Source organism: Siniperca chuatsi, linkage group LG16 (genome assembly GCF_020085105.1).
Source record: "Siniperca chuatsi isolate FFG_IHB_CAS linkage group LG16, ASM2008510v1, whole genome shotgun sequence".
Taxonomy (NCBI): Eukaryota; Metazoa; Chordata; class Actinopteri; order Centrarchiformes; family Sinipercidae; genus Siniperca; species Siniperca chuatsi.
This window is the reverse complement of record NC_058057.1, coordinates 15559036-15577046: the sequence shown is the minus strand read 5'-3', so window position 1 is coordinate 15577046 and position 18011 is coordinate 15559036. Positions and strand designations below refer to the sequence as shown.

The following is an 18011-nucleotide window of genomic DNA, read 5'->3' as shown; positions in this document are numbered from 1 at the left end:
ATATATATATATAGAGAGAGAGAGAGCATATGAATTTATTTAAATAAGATCTATGCTCTTATTAGGGCAGGCAAAAATAAAAACAAAATTACACACACAGAGCATGAGCCTCATTGAGGATTGTGATTGTAGGGAATCTGAGCAGTCAGCAGTTCAGAGTGAGGCAGGGGGCCCCGGCTTGAGGCTGATCCATTGTGCGCTGATCAAATATAATCGCTTTAATCCCCACAGTTCAACTGTTTGTTATCAGAAGCAGCTACAAGCGTGGTGCGTCCCAAACCCTCCACGCTGGCCGCTCTGAATTCCCAGCAGCATCACACGGATGGGAGACAGAAATACTGACTCACTCACGAGCACCATTTGGGTCCTAAGTTAATGCTTCTAGCTTGTTGAACTTCAAGGGGTACAACAGTAGCAGTTCTTACTGTAGATCACCTAAACTGAGAAAGGAGTGCATAGGTCTGGGCTGTAGTGCCCTTACAACAATACTATGATTTAAAAAAAAAAAAAAGATAATTTCTAAAAGAAGCAGAGAACAAAAATCTCACAGACGCTAAGAAGAGATTTTAAGTAGAAAAGCAAGTTGTAATCCAGGAGTTTGTGATATAAGGTCTACAAAGCCTTCTTTTTCAAACCTAGAAAGGACAGGAAATAAGTACCCTCATCAAAAAATATCCAATGGCAAATCAATACACAATTAGCACTGTAGCATAAGTGTCCTTTAATGGGGGTTGTGCTGTGCCAAAATCTGAACACAGTGACAACAGAGCGTAAATGTGTCAACACAAAGTTTGGCTTACTCCAGACTAGATGCTGATACAAAATGCTATTGATTTTCAATGAGGCTCCTTAATGGCTTTCTCTTACACTGCAAAAACACTGTTGGTTAGTGCTTAAACGGTTGGTGAAGCTTAAGGGTAAACTCAAGCCTCATTAAGCTATAACAGAGGACGAACAAACTGAGCTGGGTAATAGTTTGACTCATTATAAGTATGCAGGTTTCATTCATTAATCAAACACAACATCCACTGTTTACGCTGATTAGCACGTCTTTTAAACACTAATCAGAGGAGTCACAAACTCGGCCTGTCGGGGCGCCTGGTGACATCCCTTAATCACGACTAATTTATGGTAAGAGATCTGTGAAAACTCAACGCATATAATTTGCATTGACTTCTATTGTGAAGCCAATATTTATCATGTATTATAGATACCCACGTAACAAAGGCAACATACAGAATATATTGTGTGGATTACTTAACTTAAAGCAGACAATGATCTGTCTTATACAGTGGGTGTAATGGCTCCATCCATTGTGGTTTAGCAGTGGTTTGGCTAGAAATTGGGTTATAATCCTATATATAGGTATTTATAATATATGATAGTCAAGGGCTTAATAGAAAGTCTTTCCTAAGTCTCTTCATCAGTTCTGTTAGTCAGACACTGAAACATACTGTACTGGTTTGTATGGCAAGCAGCTATTTATGGTAGGGTATGGCATGTAAACTCCACATTTCCAAAAAACATTTGTATGAGATGTACTGTCCAAGTGTGTGTGTGCGTGTGTGTGTGTGTGTGTGTTTGTGTGCATGTGTGTGTGTGTGTGTGTGTGTTATGAACGTGTTAATCCCACCCCAACACAGCTCACAGGCTATGACATGTCTGCCTCGACCAGATGTCACCAATTACGGGCTGATTGGAGTGTGTGTGCGTGTTCCACCCTGTGTGTGTGTGTGTGATGGTGTGAGTGACATGGAGCCCCTCTGCAAGGGTGAGTGCATAAAATGAGAATGCCACAAAAACACAACCCTGGAAATAATCAACAATTAAATCACACACAAATCCCTGAATAGACCCACCTAACCAGACAATAAAACCTGACTTCATCAAACCTCCACCTTAATTGGATGCCGCATTGCCCAAAACGGATTTAAATTTAACCTTCACCATAAAACCCTCAACTCTGAAGAAACACTTGAGGTCTGCATAAATCACTGCTCTCACAAAGCTGAAGTGGAAAGAGCAGAGAGGTGGAATTTCTTCCCTATTTTCAACCAATCATCTTAAGAGCCTTTGTTGTTTGTCCCCCTTTTATATGAAAGCCAGGGCCAGCAACTGAATTGTTTAGGGGTAATGTCTTCTTCATGAAGGAATATTTAGGTGATTTAGGTTATTGCATGTAGCTAAATGATAAAAAGCGTGTTTCCATCCAACCGTTTTCATTCATTTTTTCAATTTCGTGCCTTAAAAAACCTGAGGGGGAAATGTGGAAAATTTCGGAAAAGAAATTTTAAATATCCCAAAAAAATGTTTTTACGCTTGGCTGAGGAGGAAAACTTGGTGTAAAAGCAAGTGCAATAAAAACAGACTTATGAAATGAATCATGACATACGTGAAGCATGCAGGTGACTTAACACACAAAAAAAACCTTGTTCATTTGAGGTTTGACTGACACTCTTAATTACGTCATTTCAATCTGCCCTCTTCTTATGCAATGGTTTAATGGCACCAGACTGGAGAATTAGCGGCACCAACTATTTTTTTCGATGCGCCCAACTTCTAATATTCCCACTAAGGTAGTGGATGGAAACGTGCAATAATTAGCATTTTCTTTTGCTGATTTTCTGAAAATATGTTTAAAATTTGTGCTAAATTTGGATGGAAATTGGCTAAAGACACTTTTGCTAACATTGATTGTATTCATGCCACTCCAAAACACGATTAATTGAAAGGTTCTGTAAATGAGATTCTGAACATGAATATAGTAGCAAACTATTTGCTAGTGCATCTGAGTTTCTAGTGTGAAACTCTTCATCTGTGAGGAGAGCTGTTTTTTTCCTTCATCTAATGCGGTGAATTAAGGATTTATTTCAACCAAATCTAAGTTGGTGATTGTTTGAACAGTGGAAAGACTAACAAAGACAGTTTTGGTGAGTTTTATTTTGTTTCTGTAGAGTTTGAATGAAGTGTGTTTTACGATGAGCTGTAAGGTATAGGTAAAATTACAGTTTTTTTTCAATGGAGTCTGGTATGCCGTAGCGCCCATTTGTTTTGGTCTGAGATGCTGGTGCTCTAGTGCGACATTTAGTGACAGTGAATGTCGATTACACCTCCTTTAATTACATTGTTAGAAAAGATTCAACATTTTCAAAAGCTCTCCAAAATTTCCGTGCATTTTTGTTTAAATTATCTAATTACAAGCATTTTTTGAAAGCAGTAAACAGAAAAGCGAGTCTAAAATACATGGAAATCGAGTCTCTGCAGCATTTAATTATCATTTTTAAAATTTATTTATTCATCTATCTGTTATTTTTCTATCTTATATTATAATTTTTGTCATGTTTATGCGGTATTTTGGTTGTATTTATTATTGTCTATTTTGAGAAAATCCCCTTCCTTTTGTTCAGGCTATAAAGTCTGATGTCTGATTGATAAAAAAAAATTGTCTTCTTCAGGACATTTCAGCACTGGACTGCGGCAACACAGGTCTTCTGGTTAAATGGCAGTCTCGTACTGTAACTACAGGATATTAAGACTGCATTAAGAGGCATTCCAACTGACCACTGTTGGCGTTCTCCAAAATATAGTCTTTTGTCTACAAATAAAAACTATCATAAGGGCTCAATCATGTCAGAGGCCCCATATTAGATCTTATCTTCAGTCAGTCAGTAACTCAGTGTACTGCACATCTTCTATTGTATCCAGAGCAGCACAAGCACGACATGTTGTTACTGTCTGCTGTGAGCTCTGCGTCAGTGCAAGATAAAGCTAAATAACACACGCAGATAAGAACTAAGCTTGTTGTAGCAAACATAACACTTTGATAACACGAACAGTTAGACATGTGATGCGTAGAAACCTGGAATTGGAAAAATCTGACCCTACCAGACCTCTCAGTTAAAACAGATTTATCAGTAAGCAGTAGTTATATGACAGAAAAACACGATTGGATTTGTGACTGAAAAAGATCATCCCCTTTCACATGGCATCAACACAGCTCCTGCATATTTGGATTATAAACTCTCACCTCTGGATTGTGTTGGGACAACATCAGTGCATCCTATCAACATAAGCCCTCTATCCCCTTCCAAACTGAAATCATGTTCACAAATATAATCCCTTATTTTTCCTCTACCTCCCCTTTTCATCATCGAGTCATGGCATTCATGGATTAGATCCCATAATACAAAGGTAATAGAATACATACTCTATCATACAAAAAAAGGTGAGCGATGCAAGTCAGATTTGGTTTTTAGTGGGAAATGTGAGTTAATGCGATTTAACACAGGCTAAAACTTGACTGCTGATCTGGGATCAACTAAGAGACATCAAATGTAGGTTATGTGGGTCAGACAGGGAAAGATTTGACTTACCTGAAAATCACCATATCATTGTCAGCACATAGGAGAGAAAGACAGAAAGAAAAAGGTGATTAGAAACAGTTTGAGTTTAATATATCTTTCCTTTAAGATTAAAAGTGTGTGTGTGTTGTGTGTAACCGTATATTTCTGTGTACAGTAGGAGTGTGTATACACCCTGGGCTGTGGGCCACAACACCAGATTTCCACGTCTGTCCTTTAATGAGGCCTTGCTGGTTTATACATCGCATCTCCCCCCACAGCGAATTATCATCTGCTGATCTGGATTTACACACGGACTACATAATGATGACGAGTGTGTAATGCTGTGTGTGTGGAAATGTGTCCATCCCTTAGCTAGTCCAACCCCCCACCCAAAAAAGACTGTTACGCAAGAGTTTGGTCTCTTCTGAATCCTCTCAAATTTCATTGTGCATCTCACGCAAACAAATATGTCTATATATAAAGCCCTTTTCAAACAGCCTAAATTCATAAACAGCTCATTAAGGCAGTTTATAATGTGAGACCCAATTCTGGTTCTGGCCACCACAACACTGGTGTGCCAAGGTATGGTAAATATTTAGGTCAATATGTTATTGCCCCAAATGTGTAAATGCAGGTTAAATTATTATTTTTTTAATAAAAAAATAGAAAACCACAGTGACATACTGTAGATACATAAAAACACATCACACACAAAATTTTACTAAATACTAAATCCCTCAATCTCCCTTTTTGCATGTTAACACGATGCAATCCTACTTGCCAAAAACAGAAATCTCAATAAATTAGAATCAGAGTCATGAAGTTCATTTCATGTGGTGACTTGCTGTACACAACACATGGACAGCATATACTGTAAGAAGCAGTAAAGTAATCATGTAAAGCCCAGATCCCCAGCTGCCATACAGGCCAGACAGGGATTCAGGCTTAGAAAGACTGAGGGGCCTCAGCAGCCTGCCCGGGGCCCAACTGTCCGATCTATTTCTTGACATGGACTTTCAGAACAGCCATCCTGCCTGCCTGTTGATTGATTCAGACATACAGCCACATAGGAGAGATCAATAGGTTTGACTGAGGAGACTGATCAGGTTAATTTGTGTCTGTGTATGTGTGACAGAGCAAGCACCTCTGCTTATTACTATTATTTATTACATAATTAGTGACATTGTATTTTATACTGTACTTCACCATCAACCAGTAAACCCACTTGGTACTCGACACTTAGTTTATCTTATACTTATACTGACATGATACTTAATTTATTTCTGACCTGTTTTATAGTGTTTATAGTGTATCATATCGTTTTCTAGTACTTTCTCCTGTGTGCACTGACGTAAAGGCGAGCTACTGTAACAAAGAGTTTCCCTACGGGGATCAATAAAGTATTTCTGATTCTGATTCTGATTCTGAAAGAGAGAGAGGAAAGGAGACAGCGAGAGGAGGAGTGAGTTCAAAATATTGATGGAGGAGGATGAGAGAAGACATCAGTGACAATACAATCACCTCTTTTTCACCATTACTTAACTGTTGCCACCTACAGGCTTCGGGCCTTATGATCATCAGAAGAGAAATGTGTCTCAATTCTATAATACATACTAAATCTAAGCAGGTTTTGAGTATTGAGATGTCAAAATGCATACTAAACTTGATTTTTGTGTGCGCTGTTGTCCCACAACACATTGCACAAAGAAAACTGAGGAGCTGCTCACAGCAGGAAAAAGTAAAACAAAATTTGGATGGTGGTTGGAGCAGCTCAAGGAACGTCTCATTAAACAAAACAGAATTAAATCTTTGGGGCATCCTGGTGGTCTGGTGGTTAAGACGCATCGACCATATAATCTTAATGTGCCTGGGTCAATTCCGGAGTAAGGACCTTTGTTGAATGTCACACCCCTTTCTCCCTCTCTACCCATGTTGCTATATCATAAAGGCTTAAAACGTTTTAAATGCTTGGAAAACAGTTTGCTTTTTCTTTGTACATGTTAATTGACAGTGGCATTCCAAAGTTGCTTTTTCAATGCCGTTAATCAGCATCAAGTATTTTATTATTTTCTGTTAGTATGGATTGTATTTTTGTATACTAACTACACAAACAATTTACTATGAAAATTAGTTTATAGTACATACTGTACATATTTTGTATATGGAATAGGGAGACTAAGCGCTGATCACCTGCAGTACAATTCCTAAGACATTAAGTAAATCCTCAATTCCCAGTGTATTTCTTGCTGGTGAAAAATGATATTAAGTTCTTCTTGATTCTTCTAAGGCTAAATGAGAATTTTCTCACTCCAGGAATCTGCCGTAATAAAGCATATTAATGCACCAGATACTTGGCTCTATGAAATGCAGGCCACAACAATCAACAAGACAAAGTATATTTAATTAGTTTTGTGTTGTTCTGTTCATAATTTCTGATCTCAGTCACAACTCAGTATTGTTGATCCACCTCAAGTCAATTAAAGTTTGCCAGGTCTTCATCAGGACAGCCAATAGCAGCTTGTGTAACAGACGGCTCTCTTACACATGATTGGTTCAGAGTTGCCCCAATAGGAAGGTCAAAGTGAACCACACCAGGAAACACTCACTCTGCACACCCATTTCCTTGGCAACCGAGGCAAACATCCAACCAGTCAAGCTGCAGGCTGCGTCAAAATTGCAGGTTTTGGAGCCACAGGCACTCATTTTAGAGCTATATTTACACACAGGCACGGTGCACGGCTGCCCATGTGTCTTGTAATGGGTCCTGGCAGGCGTGTGGAAGCAAGATCCAGATGTTATAAATACTTCAGGTTCAAACTAGAGAGGTATTCTTATGAGATGTTTCCTCTGTGCGGTGTGCAGTGTGCATTAGTACAGTATGTTTGTATGCTTGTGTCTGTGCTATGGATGGGATAGTTTTATATTGACCTGTCTCTGACACTGTCTCTGGCCTAGAATTAGCTATAAAAAGACGTAGACTGTGTGTATGACATAGAAAGAGAGAGAAAAAAGAGGGTGTGTGAGCTAGAAAGCACAGTATTCTCTGAAAAACATAACTCTAGTCTAAACTAATTTCTTCATCATCTAGTGTATTCTCTCCATCTCCAAGCCATGCTGTTAGCACATATAACAAAATCAATACATACTCCCCCTTCCTTCCTTTAAGATTTAACAAGTAAATGCTCAATTACCATAGATTGGAAGTGACCAATTTGGATCTGCTTCCTGACTCAACCGTCCAAATAATCAATAGGGAAAATCAAACCTATTAGACAAAAAAATTAACAGTGAAGGACTTAAAATGAGATGTGTCAAAAAGTCATGTTGGATAGAAGAGCTTTCCTAAGACCTACATGAGGGAGAAAACGTAAAATAAGGTAAGCTGATAGATAGATCAAACAGAGGAATAACAGTACAGTACATTCAGATAAAGATTTGGCTCAGAAACAAGGACATTATCTGCACATGCACAAACAGTTGACAATACCAGCAACATGCAGATAAATGTAATAATGGTAAATGGCCTTTCTAGTCTTCCGACCACTCAAAGTGCTTCACACTACATATCACATTCACCGCATTCAAACACTGATGGCAGGTGCCAACTGCTCATCAGTCCAAAGAAAACTCATTCACACTCACACACCGAAGGCACAGCCCTCGGGAGCAATTTGGGGTTCAGTGTCTTGCCCAAGGACACTTCGACATGTGGGCTGGGGGAAGCCGGGATCGTACCGCCACCTTCTGATTAGTAGACGACCCGCATTAATAAACATTAATGTTTTGGTTTACACCTTAACAAAATGTATGACACCTAGTTTCCCTGTAATTTTGATGGACTTAATTAATCAATTCTGATTCAACTAATAAAGCAAATTTTCAAACTAATGTATGCAAATGCATACACTATGTATTCAACCATCTTTTGTGTTTTGAGCCATCTGAGGCTTGTATTTGTTAAATCTTCTTCATATTTTTAATGTTTCATAAGCATGTTCGAAAATATATAATAAACCCATCAGTAGGTTCGAGATAAAGAAAATATTTGTAAAGAAAATTTAAGATCATCTACATCAACACATATTTTACAACAACTGATATAATGTGGTGAACATCTAAAGCCTTGGTTTTAATGATGACATTCCAAAATGGTGACCACAGCTTCTACCCTTTGACTTTGAGAAAAATGTGAAGACCTCAAACCATGCCAGCCATGTGCAGCCCTGAGCTGTTTTAGGAAGGGGCAGGTTCAGAGGTGATAGAGTGACTAGGAAGGATTGAGACATGCAATAAATGACAACAACAGCAACAAGCTCCACATTCCTGTGAGGCAACAAAATGGCAACTTATGAGTACGTGGCTCCACGTGTCTTTAAGAACCACTTCAGTTCGGCCAGAAGCAACAATAGATGGATTAAAAATATTTATTCATTAAATAAGTTTTAAATAAAAAATACCCACAATAGGCTAAGTTTGAAAATGTTGCGTATGTTAAGATTGAACTACTTAATTTCCCGTAGTGCAGGTCCCCGGCCATGAAGACGATCACTCCGCTCATTGGTTAAATGTGTCTGGGGCGGGTGCTAGAAAGTAAACACAGGAGGAAAGGTCCCACAGTAGGTCCTGTCTGCCCAAATATCAAGATCAACGTACTTCGTTGCTTGTCCAGTTCAGACCTCAATTCATTTTCCAGCTAGTTGCTTGCAACTGTTGACTTTGCTCATCCGCATCCCAGCATGCAAAGTGTACCTGACTACAGGAGCCGTTTAGCTCCAACTTGTAGAGTACATCTTGTAGTTGACTCAAATCGAGGTTGATCACGTTCCCACCACAAACAAACCGCTCCAGAATTCGTTAGTGACTGGGCCGAGACCACTTTCTCTAAAGAGTCTCTGTGTGGTTGTTTTGGTCCACACACAAATATGATTACTGTGTTCAATTCTGCCCAAAACGAATCATACCAAGGGGCAAAACAAACCATACGAGTCGGATTCAACCAGAATAAACAAGACCGGTTTCAAAACACCCTGATATACCTGTCCTGGTTTTCCGTCGGAGAGGTAACTAACGGGAACAATCATGGCGACAGGTGTCAGTACAGTCCCACAATAGTGTCATATTTAGTGTCATATGCAGACTATATTGCCACAGAACTGTGCATATGAACATGGACACATGTAAACATGTAGGTAAGCAAGTATGTACCATGAGCAATGCTCTGTTTGCGCTGTTTTGCCACACTGTGTCCAATCTTCAATATCAGATTTGTTTGCATTCAAAAGCCACCTCACTGACGATTTCTGAATATTAAAAGTAATTTTGGTATTATTAGAGTGAGTGATGATTATATATGTCAAACTAGCCCTCGCTGTCCTCGCTGATGTGAATCCAGCTGAAACAGACCTGTCACTGCAGCTGGAGACGATGGCAGTTTGGGTCAGAGTTAATGAAGAAAGTCATGAGACTATAGTGCAGTCTTTTTCCATTTGCAGGTAAAGGTTAGGCTACAGTTACAACCATTGTCCCCAACGTCTTATTGACACCACTGACCAAATATATACATGTACAACTAATGAACTGATCAATAAATAATGAGCTCAATCAGGAAACACAATACCCTGAGGTACTGAGAGAGGTATAAATGGCATTCTTACCTCAGTCAAGATGATGTCCACATATAAACTAGAAATGTCATTAAAGAAAACGGATTATTCTACAGCATTATCACTTGGTCTGAGTGATGGGCTATGCAAGCCTCCACACATACACTTCCTCTCCCTGGCACCAAACCCTGTGCTCACATCGCCACCAGCCTGTGACATCACTGTGCCCGTGACATCACCTGCTTCCGGCCTGACGCATCATTGTTTACCTATCACACACACAAAGTGCCCTTTGACCCCCTAACTGTCCCACTGATCGCCGACACCTCCCACTCACTGCCTATAGCAACCAGGAAGTGCCAGGGACGTGGAGACGGAGAGCAAGGGACCATAAAAAGACAGTGACCCACTTCTTGCTTTGCTTGTGCATGTAAACAAGTCATTCACTGGCTCCCTGGTTGAGAGCGAGAACAAAAATCCATTCAAATGAGCTCAGAGCATTGTGACAAGTAGTGATGCAGCCACGCCAAACATACCAGGTTTGGTGGGTGTGCATCCACTGTAAGATATACAACAAATGTAATCAATAAGTAGTGGCATAGATGGTCTCTCTCTCAATGCTTTCTTTCCTTCCCTCTCTCCCCTCTCACCTATTTTGTGTTGAGGCTGGTAAACCCAGTTGTCATCATCATCCTGCTCATCTCTGTCTGCAGCATGAAGGTGAGTGTGCGAGTGAGAGTATGTTTGACGGTTGTGGACGGCGTGGAGCTCATTCTGGCTGTGGAAGATGCGTCTGCTCTGGCGGGAGAGGGTGGACACGCTGAGCCAGCTGAGAGCCCGGGACAGGCCTGCGGGTTTCTCCTTACGAAAAGAAGCGGACCTCCTGTCCCCTCTCATCCTCATTCAGGGAAAGCAAGTCCAAGACGGGAGGATACAGGAGCAAAATGTCTTTAAAACTAAGTTTTAATCTGGAAAGATAATCCTCAGATGCAGATCCTCCAGATCATGAGATTCCAAACATTTCTGAATACAACATCCAGGTCTGCACACATGCTAAAATGCTTCAAACTATTCAGATTCTATGTGAAGAATTAAATTAGTTCCAGGTGGAAGTTCAGCCATAGCCCAGTTTTCCTTTACTTTGGTCGCACAGTTCCACATCATGACTCTGACCCGGACAGTCTCAACTTCCAACCTCTTTCTCCTTCAATTAATCTCTGTCACAAGCCAAAAGTCAGACTTAAATTATCTCTTTTACTTTCTTCTCTTCCTTTATGCTTAAAGATTCCGGGCGTGATTCCCAAACCCAAAGGGGTAATTAGGCAATCCAGCAATCTGGAAAATCACCACCATACACACACTTGTATGCACACACTCACTGTTGGCTGTAATATTCCTGGTGCATGACAGGGTGGAGAGAGGTTTCCAAATTACATTAAGATACTTTTCAATCACAGCGAGTCAGCGGTTGTTTACAACCATGTGTGCCCTTGAGTGCTGTTATCTCCAGTTGTTAGCACACACACCAGCTGACACGCACCATCTCAGCACCAGGCCAAACCAGGAGGTTAAGAGGTTTCAGCGCCCTTGGGTCTATTCCCAGCCTGATGAAGTTACATGTATATTCACACACTGGCACAAACAAACTCACATATGAAATCCTCCCGCCACAAGTTCCAAATAGGGATCCTATATTATGTGTGTGGATGCCAGGTGGCAAAGATGTCGCCGCCTCTCAGGGTTTCCAGAGAATTTCATCCAACTTTTTGCCAACACCTTCTTTTTCTTCTCCCTGCAGTTTTGACCGCATTCCCTGGTGTATCGACGTTACTGGTGGATGAGTAAGAAGCATGCCAAGTACGTTGATGTTGTGAAAACAGTCCCAGTGTTGCTAGCTGTCTGGGTCTATATCTCCAATCAGCTGATCTGCACAAGTAATAAATGCAAGAATCAGGAAGGGAAGCCCGCACCTGCTGAACACACGCAGCGTGTCGCACAGACACGCTGATAAGAAGTATGTGCTGGTGAGGATTTCCTCAACTCCGGTCTTGGTCAGTCCTTAAGAGTGTAAGTGTGAGACTCTGTGTTGTGAGTATAGGGTTAAGATTACACCCAACCCTAGTAGCCACGGTGCTGAAATACGAGTCAGCCCGTCCCTTCTTCCTTCCCTCCCTCCCTCTTTCTCTCTGTTTTCTGGGATTCCTGATCTCTGCCCCTCCCCACCATCCGTTTGCCGGCATGGCAACCACTCCTCCCTCCCTCCTTTCTTCCCTCCCTCACACCTTTTTTTCCACTTGTCCTTCTGTTTACTTTCCTCGTTATCCTCGTTGCATCTAGTCCCTCAGGTGCTTCCTTTTCTGCTACAAAGAGACAGCATTTAATCCAATCCCCCTCAACTACTGGCAGTACTGACTGGTACACTCTGCGAGTCGTGTTTCATCTAAATTACATTTTTAATGTCAGTTTGAATCAAAATGACCAGAACAGTGACAGACTATGAGAGAACATCTCTCTCTCGCTCTCTCTCTCTCTCTCTCTTGCTGGAAGCAACTGGTTAAACAACTAATTTAAAGTACCTGAAGACGACACTAAACACGGCTTAACAATGAGGTGATGAAAACACCCACCCAACACGGATGTATCAGTCAAACATTTAAGAGAATGCACTTAAGTGGTTCTTATTTTCAAAAATTTGATGCGATTGGTGTATATTCTTTTGTAAAAATATAATACCTAACACACATTTAGCTGCCCAACATATAATTGAGGTAGGTTAAAATAGCACACAGAGGCCCTCTGGGATAAAACAAAGTCTTTTTGGGCGCTACAAGTCTGTTTGGGAGGTGGCGTTTTCCCACCCAAGTTTAACCACAGAAGGAGTGTGTGACCACCAAGGTGTGACAATAAACCAGCGGTGTGTGTGTGTGTGTGTGTGTGTGTGTGTATTAATGTGTATGAAGCACACACGTCACAGTAACCCATACCACAAATCAATCCCTTTCACTTCCTTGTTTCCATTCGCACAACCTTGACCTGAAGATAGAAAATAAGAGGAAGTAGCTTCTGTATAACTTCTTATTGTGGATCTCCTTTTGTGGATCCATTACACTGCTGAAAGCTGATCCCAGATTTGTGGATGGGATGTGGTGTAAACCTAGACTTAAACCCCCATCGCTCTGACAGGTCCCCGACCTCATTTTCTTTTTCCCTTCAGAGAGGAAATCTACTATCTCAGCACTTGCTGTTTACACAAAGGCACTGCTCCTGATGTCCCAGCTTAACTTACAAACATAAATCTGAGTAAATCTGGAACACACACTCACTAACACACACACCGACGTGCACACACACACACACACACACATACATATATATTTTAAGACCTTTGTCCGCATTGATGACACATAAGGCCACAGTCCTTTAATAATTAACCTCCATTACTCTCTACTGTGCAGCGATAAAGGGATCAGTTAGAAATAAAGGGACCGCATAAAGTATGCAATGAAAATAAGTGATTAAAACAGCACAGGGCAAGATGTTTACTGGCTTTGATGAGGAAAATGATTAACTCGGTTCAAATTCACACCAACAAGCCAATATGGAAGACAATCTACAATACATAGAGGAGAAAAAATAGACATGGAGCCAGGACCAGTTCAGTCTATTGATTTCCTCTTTTCAGTAAGAAAAGCTGTTTTAGCACCATGGCTCCCAAAGGGAACTGAAAAGTCAAAGGTCATCATAAGAGTTCAGCATCCTGGTTCGACCCCCACCCTCACTTCCATTTCATAAATCTCCTTGTTTTCATTCCCTTACAGCTGCACAAAGAAGCAACAGCAGTGACAATAATCAATATGTTCATCCGGATATCTGTAGTGGTGTAGTGGACATTTAACAGCTTTGGTTTGGCTGCTTCTGGTCAGAAGAGAATATCAAGATTAGTCTTTGAGAGCTTAGCTTTCATCTGTTGCCTAATTATGTACCTAAAAAGACCCTGATCAATTATTTGGTCTTTAAAGTAATTTTTTATCTTATAAATTAGAGATTTAATTAAATTATAAATTAAGTTGTAGATGGAAAATCTGCATTTTGTGTGTTTCTCAATTGATAATGAGTCAAATTATGGGCCTGTATTACACCAATGTTTACCAAAAAATAGAAATAAAACGCCACTGCAAAATTCCCAGAATATGTCTGTGTCTCTGGATGATTGTGCAGGTGTATACAAACTTTTAATGTTAAACTACAGTATATCAGAATATGTACTGTATCATATAGTGGTCATTTTCTTCCCTGGTGTTGGTATTAAATACAAAATTCCTATACTGGTGGAGACAACTTGAGTTTACAGTAATTTAAGCAATAACTTAATCTGCAACAGCATCATTTCAGCACCAGGCAACACTTAGTATCAAGGAAGTGAGTATGTGACAGCAAAACATCAACATGTGATTATATCATTAGAGGCATGTGGCAGTAATTAGCAGTGAAATGATACAGACCCTAAAGCTGCTGTTTAAATGGGCTGTACAGGTCACAAAGTCAGTTTGGGACATTCCTCTGACACATGATAAGAAAGGAGACAGGAGGCAGAGTAAACATAAGACCAGACAGCGATGGACTACACTTAAGATACTGGCATAATTAAAGCTAAATTACATGAAATCATAATAATTTTAAAGGGTTTTCGAAGATAAACTGGATTCACACACCCCTGCATTAAAAAGACACACAATACAAAGTTAAATAGCAGATACTTATGATGGTGTGACACTTCTCAGAAAGTGAGTAAAACAAAAACTACAACTACAAATGACCACGTGGATGCAGCGAATGAGACAGTCCTTTGAAACCACTGATTATGAAGATAAAACATCTGACTACGAAATCCTGTAATTTTACTCAAAATGAAAGAGAACTTGCTAAGCCAACCAAATGATATATCCTGCTAAATAAACATCACAAAGGTGAAAAGTATACATTTCACCTTGGTGCATACACACATACATATACACACTTGACATGCTGTCACCGGTTTGCGTGATGCAGACAGGACATGGTGACATAAGAGCGACCTGGTTGCCAAGTAACCCAATCAGACATCAGAAGCCAGCAATGCCTGACAACGATACGCACTAACCAGACACTGTCACACAAAGGGTAAATATAGCAGATAAAGCCTACCTGGTTGTAACACATGGGAACACACACAGCCACACACACACACACACACACACACACACAAGTAGCTTTTAGTGCATCCACAACTCCACAATTGTCTTTTTCCCCCCTAAAAAAAGACCAAAGCCTTGGATGAGTGTGTCTGCCAAATTCCAAATACCAGTAAGTACAGTTTCACAGTGTGTGTCTCTCAGCGGTAACACATTCACAGAGCCAGTTAAACACAGGGGTTCAGCTACACCACAGAGGAAGGCTTTTATTACCAGACGGCACCCCACATTTACTGTGACAGTTATATGGGAGTTGGTGTTTGTGTGTACATGTACGGTACTCAGAGTGTTTGTCAGTTGTGTTCTGTTCATGGTTTAGGTTGGTCAGATTCACCAGATTCACAGACACTGTGCAACTTCAGAATTTAATCTTTGTGTTTTTCTGATGGCCTATATTCTCTATTAATACATTAAAACAAGGGAATAAAGGGCATTTTCATCAGTACGATAATTTTGACTATGCAGACCTGCTCATTAACATGAGCTGCCAAACAACAGTTGCCAAATACACTTGCTGGGAAGTTGGGCTACATATTAGTGCTTGTTTACCAAACTTATCAATGGATATTTTAAAAGCATTTTCTTGGGAAGATTTAAAGATTTTCATAGTAGCATGAAATATGTGTGAACAGAGAGTTTAACTTATTGTTTACTGTTATCACAACATGCATAATGTCAACAAGACACCATAATGTGTGTACCTAGGACTAAATGACATTTATTTTCCATACAGATGTCTCAGATGTGAGTGGAAACCCTGAGAGTCTGGTGCAACTTTATCAAACAATATGTAAATAAAGGGTAGTGGTGTATACTGTATGTGGAGGCAAGGCCTGCTGCAGGAAATGGAAAGAAGATCAAGGACTGAGGGCAGTGAGGTTAACAAAGACAAAAATTATTTTGACTTTCATTGTTTTGCCCTAATGAAAAGACTTACGTAGACATTGATTAGATGTAGTTTCAGATCCTTAAACTGCCTTCCTGCATGTGTGTAATGTATCCTATTCTTATCTTCACACAACACTAAAGACAGTATTATCTGCTGTCACCTCCTGATTACTGTTTGACCTGTAATGCCACAAACTCTGAACCCTGACCTCTCTTTGAACCTAAGAGCTTAGCCTCACCTCCACTGGCAGCATGTCTGACTGCCTCATTTATCTTATTTCTCTTTGTTATCCCTTATACAGACATATATTTAATGTATTCTCATCCCTCCCTGCTAATCATCTATTTCATCACCGCCTTTTGTGTCCTTAAAATGCACGTTATGTTTATGAGAGATAAATGTGACACATATAAACATGAAAAACTAGAGCCATGTTGTCTTTAACTGTATTTTTTTTTTTTACATCTTTACATTCAAAACTGCTTTCAAGGAAACTCTGAAACCTCATATTATTTGTCCTTCACTGTCAGTCCTCCAGCAATTATATACATTAATAGGATTAATAAAGAGCACCAGTGTGGCAAAATAATGCTTGCAACCTCTTCAGACTCCCATGAGGCTTTGCAAAGAGGTGATGTATCATTCACACTAATACACAAAAGACTGATTTCAATGTGTGTTTATGTGGTATGTCAAAGAAATAGCATGATTTGTGTGTGGGATAACAATGTTAATTAACAATTAATGCTTACATATGTTGTGTGGTCTGATGTACCAAAGGACAAAACGTACTACAAGTATTCATATGTACATACTGTGGTGTATGTGTGTGTATACGTGTACAAGACAACACACTCAGTTAGCCATCTGAGCCCCAATAGGGTCACTGGAGTCCATAGACTAACCTCATATGGTGGCATGATGCACTTAAACTGCCACTAAGAATGATGGGAGGTTGGAAGGGTGGGGTGAGGTTGACCTCCATCATTATTGTTGGGTGTCTCAGTTCAATGAATGAAAACGCACACTCACAAGCAAGATAAACCCCTCCACACACACAGGCCATTAGTACAAATGAAGAAAGCACATTCTTATGCAACTCAACCTTGATCACACAGCAGTCTCGGAAGGGAGGAGAAGACAGTGAATAAATGTGACTAATGCACATCATAATGGATAAGGAGGATGAGGATAAAGTGAGCCACACAGTATAAAATGTCCCTCTATCTGGTTAGCTTCCTAGCAACTTCAGACCTCTAGGGGGCGGGGCAGGATGGAAAACGGGACATGGCAGGTAGCCCAGCAACAGCCCTCTGGTGGCGTTGGATGGTGCTACTGAAGGCCCTTGATTCCCTCTGGAGCTTTGAAGTCTGTTGAAGCTGAGTTATTGTGGATATTCTTAAACATGAGGAAAACTATTCCCACAAGAAATGATTTTTCTTTTTTTCAAATAACTTACATCCCAGTATTTATCTGTTCTTATATAATGTGTGTTCTGTTTAAGGGCTTAAGTGATTAGTTGAATAATCAATTGACAAAAAAATTATTTTGCAATTATTTTTAAATTACATAATAGTCTTTTTCCAAGCAAAAATGCCTCTGATTCCAGCTTCTCAAATATGAGGATTTGCTGCTTTTCTTTGTCATGTATGATAGTTAAATGAATATTTTGGGGCTTTTGTCTGATGGTTGGATTTTAAAAAAAGGAACTGGAAGATGCCACCTTGGACTCCTTGGACCTTGGAAATTTTAATGGACAATTTTCAACTTAATTGAGAAAACAATCAACAGATGAATCACCAATAAAAAACATTGTTTCACATTTTTAACAATTGATGTTCAATACTATTAATAACTTTATTTTCCATGCATTTGTTAAACCTTGCCTTGTTGAAGTGTAATTACTATTTCCAAACACATGGGGACACCATCAGACTGAAATTCC

At 39.9% G+C, this 18011-nt stretch overlaps 1 protein-coding gene across 6 annotated transcripts in view; it reads right to left on the bottom strand.

The window, feature by feature from the left end:
• The window catches only part of nhsl1b (NHS-like 1b), a 109722-nt gene that overhangs the window by 53561 nt on the left and 38150 nt on the right, over positions 1–18011 (bottom strand). For 2 of the 6 annotated variants that reach the window (XM_044168599.1, XM_044168606.1), the window contains exon 1: positions 10597–12000. The exons of the other annotated variants lie outside the window; for them this stretch is intronic. In XM_044168599.1, coding sequence (XP_044024534.1) covers positions 10597–10849 — 253 coding nt within the window. In that variant the 5' untranslated portion in view covers positions 10850–12000. Of the gene's footprint in view, positions 1–10596; positions 12001–18011 lie in introns of those variants that run through there. 6 annotated transcript variants of the gene reach the window in all.